Here is a 12237-nt window from a genome sequence, read left to right on the forward strand (position 1 = left end):
AGTTGCTTTAAGACGTGGAACTGGAGCCATGTTCTTAAAGGTCAGCTCAGAGGTCGGTCAGAATGAACTAACTGCTTAAAGGCTTCAGTGGAGCCATACAGTCAAGATACTAGGAGTTCTTGAACTCACCCCCACCTCACCTTGCTGAGGTCGATCACCAGCAATTTTCCAGTGTCTAAATTGCTGTAAATACTCAGCCCACATCCTGAATTGACAGCGTGTTTATCATTCTTTCATGCCCTCTTTGTCCAGGAAGTTACCCTAGTGGCTTGAAAATCAAACCTGGTTTGGGCCCCAGCTCTCTGCTACCTGGTGAAGAGCACTCGGAAAGAAAGCAGCGGTGTCCCCCATGTAGCTCCAAGATACTTTACTTGGTTTTAGAGTTCTGGCACCACACAGAGAGGCAGCATATGACCCAGCAGAGCTGCAGAGATGAGAGCCAGAAGCTCCAAACCTAAGCTTCAATCTTGGCTCTGATACTCGGGCAAGTGTCTTGTCCTAGTATCACCTATTTCTTTCTGTGTCCATCCTTAGGATCAAGCATGTCCAGGGGTACGTGGAGGCTGGGTGAGGGGCTTGCTAAGCAGGACTCTGGAGTCTGGCATGACTCTGCCATGGTGAAACATTGCACAGATCACTTCTCTGTGCTTCGAGTTTTCCAGCAGTAAAAGAGAGCCATTAATACCTGCCTTATCTTCTCCCATGCCTCGAGAGAGGACAAAATGCATCAGCTCATGTAAAGCACTTAGCACTGTCCCCAGTACAGAGTGAGCATATCGTAAATGTTCACTGCTACTGTTATTTTTATTTTCACCTTGAACTGGTTTGCACAGGCAATACAAGCTTTGGATATAAATGAAGGATGTTTATACTGCAGAATCTCATATAATCATTAGAAAGCAATCATGTGGCTGAAGGATTTCAGTGATATGTTTTCAAATAAATCCCAAATAAATTGTGAAATCGTAATTCCCAAGCAAGAAATAATTAAAAGGTAAGATTTGGTGAGGAGCTTTTTAAAAATACATTTGACCTCATCGTGTTATAAGGCCCAACAGTTCTATGCTTCTGAGCCTCCATATCGATGGGATCAACTGCTATTATCTAGTGCGAAAACCTTCCTAAGGCCACCCTGAGGACCAGTGTCAGGTTGGCTGCTGAGGAACCAATCACCTGGCAGCTTGTTCAAAATGAAAAATAGATTTCCAGGCTCAATTCCCAGAGACTCTTAAGTTGGCGGTTTGTGATGGGACCTGGGGTCTATATTCTTATCAAGCTGCCCAGGTAATTCTGAGGAGCAATGAGGTTTGGGGTTCAGGGGACAAGAGAACCTGGATGTCTTCTAGAAGTATTCAGACATTTCAGAGAAGCAAGGGAGCTGGGAACATGGACACCAGGCCAGGGTAGGAGAAGACTTTCCCACACGGTGTTACAATTGAAGCTCCCAGAAATTCTTGCCACTTCTTCTAGGTTAAACATTTTTTTCTCTGCTTTAAACTTACATATTTTCCCCATGCTCCAAGATTTGGAATTTACCTTGATGCCTCACTTTAATCTCCTAGGTCAGGATGTCGCATCATGTTTACTTTGTCTGTTTTTGTTCTAGATTCTGATTTCTGAGTTTTCAGCCCCAGTCTGGCAAGTGGACCTTAATCTCTTCTGCAAGATGATCCAGTATGACATCTGGCCCTAGTTTGGGGCCTCATCTCCAACAGAAGATTGGGAGGAGACACTGAGCTATGTCCTGCATTTCTAAAGAGCACTATCTTCCTCGTCCACTGCGGGCGAGAGGGGTGGGTAAGTGGTAGACGTGACCTCAGACCACAGCAGTGACCTCCTGCCACAAGGTCAAATGTCAGGGCTCTCCCTGTCAGCCTCCCGCACAGGGCCTGGCATAGCACATCTATGGCTGGCTTGTTTGCCTATCATTTTTCAAGGTTACATTTATCTTGAAATTTTCTATCCTCTTGGAAGCCTAGTCTACTCCAACAGTCAGTAAAATTTCTTCTTCAAGGAAACACGTTGCTGCCGTAAAATGCAGCCATCTTCTCACCTTTTACCTCTATAAATGGACCATCAGCCAGGATCTACTCATCACCTTTCATGAACTTAAAGACAGCAATTAAGGCTTCTCTTGGCCTCTGGAGTCAGTGACACCATTTTGACTTCCTATTAAAACATCCCTTCATATCTGTATGCCTTTATTCAGTAGGAGACACAGTTCTCCAAAGGAGATACGCCCCAAACTCCAAATTAAAAAAATTATCAGTGTTGCTTGTCACATCCACATTAACCCATTCTAGCTCCAAAAGTATCGACATTTTATTTTAAGACTTTTTTATACTCTTTCGCCCACCTACATTCAGATTATCATTTAAGATGATTCTCAATTTATTCATCCTCCCTAATTTTGCATGCACATATTTTTCTGTCTTGAGAATTGTCCATCAGAGTTATGTCACTATGGTAAAGTCAAAATATTTCCCCAACAAATCCATCAAATGAAGCAGAGCTTGTGACTTTGCTAGGCCACTGTATAAGACTTACCTTGGGAGTCAGTGTTCAGAAATCATCTGTTACTCTTTAACTTTAAATATGTGAGAATGACATGTTGGGCCTCATAAAGTACACCTAAGGGCATACTCCTGACTTCAAAATTATACAAGGATAGAGTGCACGCGCGCACACACACACACACATCATGAGCCACTCATACTTTGAACTTAGCTATAACCACACCAAATAAAATATTAGCAAATTGAACCCACCATTGTATAAAAAGAATACTATATCATGACCAACTCTGTCTCAGAATTGCAAGGATGTTTCAGCATGAGGAAATACATTAATGTAACCCACTACATTAATATATTTAAGGAGAAGAATATCATCTGAACATGTACCCATAAATTTTAAAAGAATTCAGCATCCTTTCCTGATAAAAGGTTTAGCAAGCTAGGAAGAGAAGGAAACTCCCTGACTTGATAAAAATGGTCTCATAGGAACCTAAAACAAACCTTATAATGCTAAAATATCGCTTGTTCCCATTAACATCTGGATTAAGGCAAAGATGTTGTCATAGGCAGAATAATGGCCCCTCAAAGATGTCTATGTCCTAATTCCTGGAAACTGTGAATACGTTACCTTACGTGGCAAAAGAAATTCTGCATACGTGATTAAACTGAGAATTTTGAGATGGAAAGATTATCCTGGATTATCTGGGTGAGCCCAATGTCATCACAAGGGTCCTTAAGTGAAAGAAGCAAGCAGGAGAGGTAGAGTTTGAGTCAGAGAGAGATTTGAAGATGCTACACTGCTGGCTCTGAAGACAGAGGAAGGGGCCAGGGGAACGTAGGCAGCTTCTAGAACAGGGAATGGATTCCCCCTCAGAGCCCACAGAAGGAACACAGCCCTGAGGACAACCTGATCGTAGCCTAGGGAAACCCATTTTGGACTTCTGACCTCCAGAATTATAAGATAATAAATTTGTGTTGCTTTAAGCTACCAAGTTTGTGGTAATTTGTCAAAGCAGCAATAGGGACCTAACACAGATGCCCACCTCCAACATTGCATTAGAGGTCATAGCGAAGGTAATATGAAAAGAATTGAGCATAAATATTGGAAAGAAAAAAATCAAAATTGTCATTATTTTCAAATATGTCTTTCCACCAGAAAATCAAAGAGAATTACTGAAAGACTATGTTTATAATGGAGTTTAGTAGAGGAACCCAGAATAAGATCAATAAAAAAAAAAAACACTTTCTGTATACTAGCAGTAACCAATTAGAAAATATGATGGAAAAAAAATTCTGTTCATAAGCACAATAAAACTATAAAATACCGAGAGATAAATCCATTAAGAGATTGCAAATCTCCAAAAAATGATAAAATTTTACTAAAAGACATTTAAAAACACTGAGTGGTTACAAAGATACACCATATTATTGAATGATGTTTATGTTTTCCTCATGTTAATTTGTAAATTCTGTATAATCTCAATCAAAATTCCAACAGAGGTTCTAATAAAATGTGATTCTAAATTTCACCTGAGGAGAAAATGAGCAAGAATAGTACCCCACCACAAAACTATAAGAGACAAGAAAAAAGTAAAGACAGGACTGGGCTTATCAGATTTCAAAATGATAGATCACTCTAGTAAACCAAATAGTATGGTTTTGTTGCAAGAATAGAGAAATTAATCACTTTAACAGAAGACTAAAGCCAGAAGCACACCACTTACGCATGGAAACATAGTATATGGTATTTCAAGCCAGTGATGATTTTAACTAACTAATTGACTAAATAACTAATGAGCTACTTAGCAAACACTGTTGGACTGTCAGCTATCTATTTGGGGAAAAAATTGGATCCCTATCTCCCACTGTGTATGAAAGTATATTCTATGTGGATTTGTTGGGAGCCAATACTCTTTAGATCTCGTTCTCCAACATGTCCTACTGGGAGAGCTAAGAATGCAAGGCCCAGGCCATTTCTCAGGGTGAACATCCTTGAGGAATGAAGTAACATCTCTCTTTGCTATAAAGTGGCTGGTTCCCTGAGCTCAGTGGTCTTTCCTGTAATGGAGCATGGGTGCTCTGCATCACCCTCACGGGGTTGGGGGCAAGGGGAACTGATACAAATATGCCGATGCTCATCCTGCTGCTGTGCTTTGAGAAATAAAGTCATTTGTCTCTGACCCAGGAGTCTCATGTCCTCTTACAGAATCCATGAAACAGTAACAAGGAGCTAATAAGGGGAGTAAAATCAAATCCCAAGACCTGTCAAGATTCAAAAGCTAAAGAAATAAAACTATAGAAGTAACAGAAGAAAATAGGGTCTAATACTTTTATATCCTGGAGCTGCAGAAACATTTTAAAGAAAAACACAAAATCCATAAATCATAAGACAAAATTTAAAAAAGATGTCATAGATAAAAATAAAAGACAAACGCACCTTGATAGAAAATATTTTTAACACATAGTAATATCTTAATATGAGAATAGCTCCTCAAAATCAGTAAGTACCTAATAAAAATGGGTAAAGCATATAAATGGACAGACAATTCACAGAAAAAATATGTGACTGATAAATACGTAAAAAGGTTCCTACCCTCACTATTAATAACAGAAATGCAAATTCAAATAAGAATGAGATCATTTTTCACTCGTTTTCACCCATGAAACCAGAAAAATGTAAAAAGACTGAATACCCAGTATTAGTGAGGGTATGGCAAAACTCTTGGTGAGAGTACAAAGTGGGCCGGCTTTTTTGGAGAGCAATCTGACTATATCTACATAAATTAGGTTTAAAAATTTTGAGCTGTGGAACCAGCTTTATAAGAAATGTAGAGCACAGCTGCTGGCTTGAAGCCAAGGTGGGGGCTCTGTCAGGCTCCAGCCTCCCCTTTGCATGTGTCCCTTGTCACTCCCCACAACATATCCAACTAAGTCAGAACTTCAAGGACTTTAGACCCTGAAACCACTGGCTTAGGGCAGTGTGTAAAATAAGTTACCTTTTGTAAGACAAAGATTGAAATGAAATCATCTCGTAGGATTTGACTGTGGTATGGGACCCCTCAGTAAAGTGAACGAGTCCTGGATCATCAAATCTTCCCCTAGAACACCAAGAGTATTACTCCCCAATTTCTCTCATCACTCTGTTTGGAACAAGTGGAGCTGACACTGAGTATCAGAAACTGTCTGAAACAAAGAAAATCCCATCAAAACAAGGTTTAACAAAGCAGCTGGTTAAGCATGGTGCTTAATCAAGGAGAAAATAAATAAAAACAACCAATCAAGAAATACCTTGATGAGGAATATTTGAACAAGTTACCCAAGAACAAGACTGAAGAAGTCTTTGAAAATAGATAGGAACTGAAAGAGTGAAATCTTTGGAGCATTTTACTTGCGATTTGTAAAGAAAATTTGAAATTTATGAAAAATCTCAAATTGATCACACAAAGGACCATCTGCCTGGATGCTATGAATACTTGAAGACTCACGTTGTGATTTTGAGTCCAAATCTGAAGCTTTTCTCAAACAGTATTCTCTGTTTACAAGTTAATAAGGATTCCCCGTGGGAGCCACTGTTTCGAACAGCCTATGAATGAGCCTTCTGCTAGACTTTCATACAATCAGCAAATTTAGTCCCAGATGACCAGAGGGGAATTGCCCGGATCCAGTATGAGGCTGAGGCAGGTAGGGGGACAGAGGGAGGCTGGAAAGCCAGGCAGCAGCTCCCCAGAGTATTTTCCTATAATAGGTATTAACTCAATACTTTAAGGGTAAGTCAGTTAGCCTTTCTCACCTGCAAAGAAAATCATAAACTTGTGAGAGGTGGGAGCTGAGAGAGTAGCTGATGTCACAAATTCTACCTACCTCAGTTCTCTCACCTTTCCATCTTAGTGAGTCAAGGCTACGCCTCTAGAGAGAAATGAAGAGAAGTGCCAAGCACACCTCTTCACCCTTGATCGGTTCACAGCACGTAATCCATGATGCCTTTCCACAACTTGCCACCAGTAATGACTCAGCCATCGCTGGCAGGAAGGGCATTCGGAAACACAGTCAACAAGCCTTCATGGACTTGTTGACTTAACGGCCAGGGGTTGTGAGAGTAGTTAAACAAATAAATAACACAAACCTCACTCAAGTTGAATGTCAAAAGAGCTCCTTCTGCAGAGCACCATATCAGTGATACAACAGAGAAATATTGAAGAAAGTCCAAGTAGAGGAGAAACCAGTGAGGGAGTCTAGACAGAAGAACTCTTTCTTGGTTAAGCTCCCAGGTTCTATATGATTCTCAAGCTGGGCAGCTATAAACATCTGTGGGGTCCACCCACAGAGGTTCTGATGCAATTGGTCTGGACTTGGGTAGGTCCTGAGTATCAGAATATTTAAAAGCCCCTCAGGAGATTTAATGTGCACTCATTGACGTGATTCTAATGGATAGGCAGAGTTCAGAACACCTGGTCCACAGTGCTAAATACCAAAGGAGAAGTCTTCGAAATGGCTCCCATTCGGGTGATGAGAAGGTGACTGGAGAAATTCATAAGATCAGTTTCGCTGGAATACCAGGAGAGGAAGGCAAACCGGCCGTGAGACGGTGGGCCGTGAGCACAGTTTCATTTGTGAATGAAGGTTCGAGTTTGTTTGTGAATGCAAGTTAAGACCCCAGTGACAGAGGGTGAAAGGGCCAGGAGAGAGTTTAATTTTGTTTTTGTCCTTTAAGAAGAGAAACTTGCTCTATTTACATACAGAGGGGAAGATCTGGTAGAAAGAGAGTTTGAAAAAACAGGAGAAGGGACATCCAATTAATCAAAGCTCCACTGAGATAGGGCAGAGTAGGGTCTGGATGAGAGCTGAGCTGCTGTGAGGAAACTAACATTTATTGAGCATTAATTTTGCTAGATACCAGGCTAGGCACTTCATTTGCATGATTTCATTCAGTCTTCCCAGCAAATCTTTAAGGACCTTTGTAACATAGAAGGTTCTATATCAAGAATTTGGGGTTTTGACTGTTCCATATTAAGGCCATTTCCAAATCTAACACTCCAAATGATTACAGTGATCAAAAAAGTCTTCTCATCGGCCTAACATGATTTACTATAGGAAGAACTATCTAAAAGAAGTATAAAGCAGTCCAACTTTAAAATAAAGAAAATGATTGACAGAAATCTGTCAAACGTCTAGAGTGCCTGTACCAACTGTTCCCCCCCAGTACCTGAGGGCCATATTGTGAGCAGCCGTTCCCAGAGCTCTCCTCCCCAGGATACAGAGGGCAAAGGACAGAGTCACTAAAGGAGAGTCCTCGTCACTGTCCAGGTTCTTCGAAGACTGAAAGAGCAAGGATGTTAATTTAACTTTCACGCGGGTTCCAACATGCACCAACATAGAGTCATAAATGCAGAGTTCTAGGAGGCTAAGTCAGCATCGTGGTCCTCCAGTCCCCACTAAAACGACCAGAGGGATGAGGAACCCTCTGCTTCCTGAAGCAGTTTCTTAGTGGTTGGACATGAAAAAAAGATTAAAACAGAGAAGCTACTTTAGGAGAGAAAATGGGCTAACATTTGGCTCCCTTGCCTAATTTCCTGGAATTTTGAATATGGCACTTCAGGTCATGAAGATGGTCAGAGCTTACAGTCAAATGAATGCTCACCTTAACACTATCCAGTGCCATTTTAACACTATCTGGTGCCACCTTAACACTATCTAGTGTCACCTTAACACTGTCCAACTCAGGGGAGAGGCATGCCTAACAGGGAAAGAGGAAGTACAGGAATGTCGCACAAATGAGGGTTTTGTGTTTTCCCTATAATGAGGAGCCCACTGAACTGACCATAAGTCCACAGTCAACAACTAAATTAAGGGGGTCATCCAAAGCCAGCTTTAAAAAAGAGGCAGGGGGAAAGGCAGAAGAAATTTAAAGTCAAAATGTCTTCTGCAAAAAAAATGAAATGATTTTATGAAGCAACTAAGGAAAGAGGAGAGCCATCACGGGGCTAGCCAACAACATCAACAGATTCTTTGAATCTCTCAGTCACCTGAAGAGGCTTAGCATGGGTTAAGATAGCAACACACATTCTCCTTGTTGCACCTGGAGAAAGCGAATTCTGCCACCTGCTCTTCCTACCATCTGTTTTTAAGCACTCACGAAAAAGTCAAGGACCTGGGCTAACGTCATACTTTGGTTTGCCCTTTACAGGTCATAGGATACTTCATCAACTGCCGAGGGGGTGTCTTCACCTTGGATCTATTGTCTCCATCAATAACATGTTGATTCAGCTTTTGTCAAATCCTGACAACCAAAGTCAACCATCAACCGTCTCGCTCCATTTCCATTCTTCCCCTTTCTCCTCCCTTTCCTCCTCCTCCTTGCCTGCCCTCCTCCTCTTCTTTTTATAAGCTGTCATTGTCCTTGGTTTCATTTCTAAGAGGCCGCATTCATCTCCAGAAGTGTCCTCAGCACGTGAGCGATAACGCACAAGAAAAGTCACTATGGAAGAAACTTGAACCATCTGATTGCTAAATAGAATTTGCACGTCCACGATTTGGTAAGTTCAGTAAGTCCTCTGGATTTCAGCACAGATGTACTCTGTACAGAAATCTCAAAAAGTAAATTTACAAAGAAGTAAAATTACAAAGAAGTTCCCAGAATTTTAAAGACCTGCTAGAGGTTTAAAACTGCACTGACCCCTGGGCACAGTATAGACAGAAACATACCTTCAAGTCTCCTTCATTGGAGACATGGTAATGAATTCTTAAATTTAATTTTGCTTAAGTGTTAAATAAACATTTATCCAAATACACTTTTTCTCTCCTCTATTTTATTATAGTCTACCATAAAGTATAAAGACATGGACTTTACAATTTTCCTTGTTTTTTTAAAGTATTCGATGCCTCCAGCTCTCACCTCCCTTACCTACCTCTTGTCTTTTCTGTGCACAGTACTGAATCCACTCTAGATAAACATTACAGTAGCTGGCTCGTGTTATCCCCTGGAGACAGGGGACATAGTCATCATCGATGTTAATGTTGAACATCGCAAGGTCACGCTCAATGTAATGCCACTTGGTGAAAGGCTGCAGGGACGTCAGGAGTGGTTCATTTTTGATCCAGGAGAGGAGTTTGGGGGATGTCACCATAAAGTATATTATACTCTGCAGAGAGAAAGCAAGATTGTGAGCGCTTACAGCGATTCTAAAGCCAGAAAGACTTTTTATTTACTCTATCTCCTAAAGTAAATAAAAAATCAATATCAGTGAAATATGAGACATGAAATCCCCACATGTGGTATCATTTGTAGTCCCTGCTAGATTTAATGCATAGAGCCCATTTGAGACATTCTAAAGTGCCGTCTTTTTAAGGGTCACTGTAGGGAAGTGAGAAGAACAGGATGCTACAGAATGCACCAGAACAGAATTTCCCTGGTGAGAAAGAGTGACAGCCAGCCCTCTCCTCTCTGAGGGAAGCACCCAAAGGCACTCTTGGGTTACTGCAGGCTTCTGTGGATGCTGGGCTGGGCTGATGCAGCTGAAAGACATTGGGGCAGACCCTCTTCCAGGGCCCTGACCAAAGAGTGTTTAATGAACTAAAACAACATAGTTCTTGTGGGAAGCACTCATGGCGTAAAACTCTTGCAACACACATACACACGTACTTCTGGGTGCCCAGACAGTGGACATCTGTGATGCGTTCAAAAATAGCCCATGTTTCCCCTCCATCAGACACTCCACTTATGAGTCCCATTTGGGGAAAATGATACCATTGGGCTTTCTTATTCTGAGTCACAGCTTTACTGAAGGCCATCTTGTAGTTTTCCGATGAATTCACCCTTCAAAAACGCCTGGAGAAGTAAAAATGTGACAGAGAAAATGGAAACCCAAGTTTCGTGTGGGTACATCAGCCAGAGATGAACGTATACAGTGGGGAGTCCCTTCTACGCTTTACTACATCTTCATTTTCTCAGGAAAAGGGAAGTGGCCCTCAGGGCCACTGAGGCTGGGGAGGATCCTGGGAACTCCTTCTGCACCTCCTCTGGAAATCACAGCAACAAGGAGGGGCAGCATTTGATGCAAGGAGGCAGTGACGCGTGTTCCCGCAGAACCAAAGCCTTAAAGGATGGCCTTCTCTGATTATAAAAGCACATTCTTTCCAAGTGAGAAGACCGAAGTGACGCATGCGGAATGGACGTGACAGGGCTTAGGGGATGAGGCTGTGAAAGTGAGCCGGCAAAGAGGCACTTTTCTAGGCAGCCTCCCCCGTCCCTCCTGCTCTTCCTCCCTTTGGCTGGGATATGAAATCTGGAGCTCCAAGGAGGTTGCTGAGGTATCTGGTTTCAGGTGATTTCAGGAGTTTGAGCAGGTGAGCAGACAGCAGACACACATGGTCTCTGGATTTGGGCTAAACCACCACAGATGCCTGACTCAGCCTCTCTCTGCAGGGAGGACCGAGGGCGGCCCGGGCAGGGGGAAGGCTAATGTGTGGCTCATGGTGTGCAGCCTTCCTTCTTTTGAATATATTCTCTAGTGGGCTCCACAGTCCACCTGACCCCAAAATGGGGGAGGAGGCAAAGTGAAGTCCACAGACAGTAAGTAGAATTCAGTAGTTCACTTGTCCTCCCACCTTCCGTAGCCCTACACCCAGGACAACAATGCCGGCCTTAAGAAATCCCTTCGATGAAAGGAGGAGGGAGAGAGGAGAGAAGGAGGGTGGGAAGGCAGAAGAGGCCAAAGGATGCTGACAGCGGAGGTGAGAAAGACAGAAGTGCTATTGATGCCCCCTTTTCATCAGTGTTTTGAGGTTTAAAATGAGAGAATGCCTATGAAGCACTTAGGTACATATGCAAGAAATAAGAGCAACGGCCCTATCTTTGGCATCTATGACTTACCTACCCAGCAAGCTCAAGGCTCAGGGCGGGCAGCAGTAGCAGCAGCCTAGGAGAGGTTTGGAGCAGGGGGTGAGGGGCTGGTGGCATTAGGGCACAGGAGACAGCTGAGCCTGTGGTGGCCACGGGAGGGCACAGCTAATATTTAAACATGTAAATTCTGAATCTGGAGGGTGTTCTATTGTCTTCTTGCTGGCAGGATAATTGAAAGCTTCTGTGAGGTAGAGGTTAAGTACCTGGTCCAAAGTTACAAGCAGAAGAGGTTCTGTGACCGTGGCCAAAGGCACAGCTCCTCAGCTGACAGTTACGAAGGGTAAAAAGAAATGTGGGCTCTCTGAACATCTGGCTCTAGCAAACATCTGATCTAATTTTTCCCAATACATTCTAATCACGTACCAGACAGGAATAACAAACAAAAATTGAAAGACGAACGTTTACTTCTTCATTCATTTCGAAGGAAGAGTTAAAATAACCCCTCAACCGATGAAGTCAGCATAGTTAACGAGGACCTTGAATCCCAGAGGCTGAAACTTCCTCCTCTAGGTCTGGCAAAATCTTGCAGTGTAGACATCCGAGAATAACCCTGGCCCCACGCTCAGCTTTCCCATGCGTGCGGGACTCAGTACTACCCCTCTCACCAGGAAAACACACAATCCCCCCAACTAGGTGCAAACCATACCCATTTCCACTTTACTTAGCAAGAAATTCTGTCAGACAGACATAGTCAATGAGCAGTGTGAAATCCTTCAGAATCTGTCAGGGTGAAATGGATACAATACTAAGCAAAACTGATAAGTAAGGACGTGAAAATGAATTGACTGTGGAGAACTTGATCCGCGTCGAAGGAAGGGCGTC

General features: G+C 42.5%; 1 protein-coding gene across 1 annotated transcript in view; it reads right to left on the reverse strand.

Annotated features, from left to right (window-relative positions):
• Positions 1-12237, reverse strand: part of PCNX2 (pecanex 2) — a 281084-nt gene that overhangs the window by 19746 nt on the left and 249101 nt on the right. The window contains exons 27-28 of the mRNA XM_046654236.1: positions 9422-9655; positions 7720-7832 (exon numbers count right to left, since the gene is read on the reverse strand). Of these exons, the coding sequence (XP_046510192.1) occupies positions 7720-7832; positions 9422-9655 (347 nt within the window). The remainder of the gene's footprint in view (positions 1-7719; positions 7833-9421; positions 9656-12237) is intronic.

The sequence above is a fragment of the Equus quagga genome, chromosome 2 (genome assembly GCF_021613505.1).
Source record: "Equus quagga isolate Etosha38 chromosome 2, UCLA_HA_Equagga_1.0, whole genome shotgun sequence".
Classification (NCBI taxonomy): Eukaryota; Metazoa; Chordata; class Mammalia; order Perissodactyla; family Equidae; genus Equus; species Equus quagga.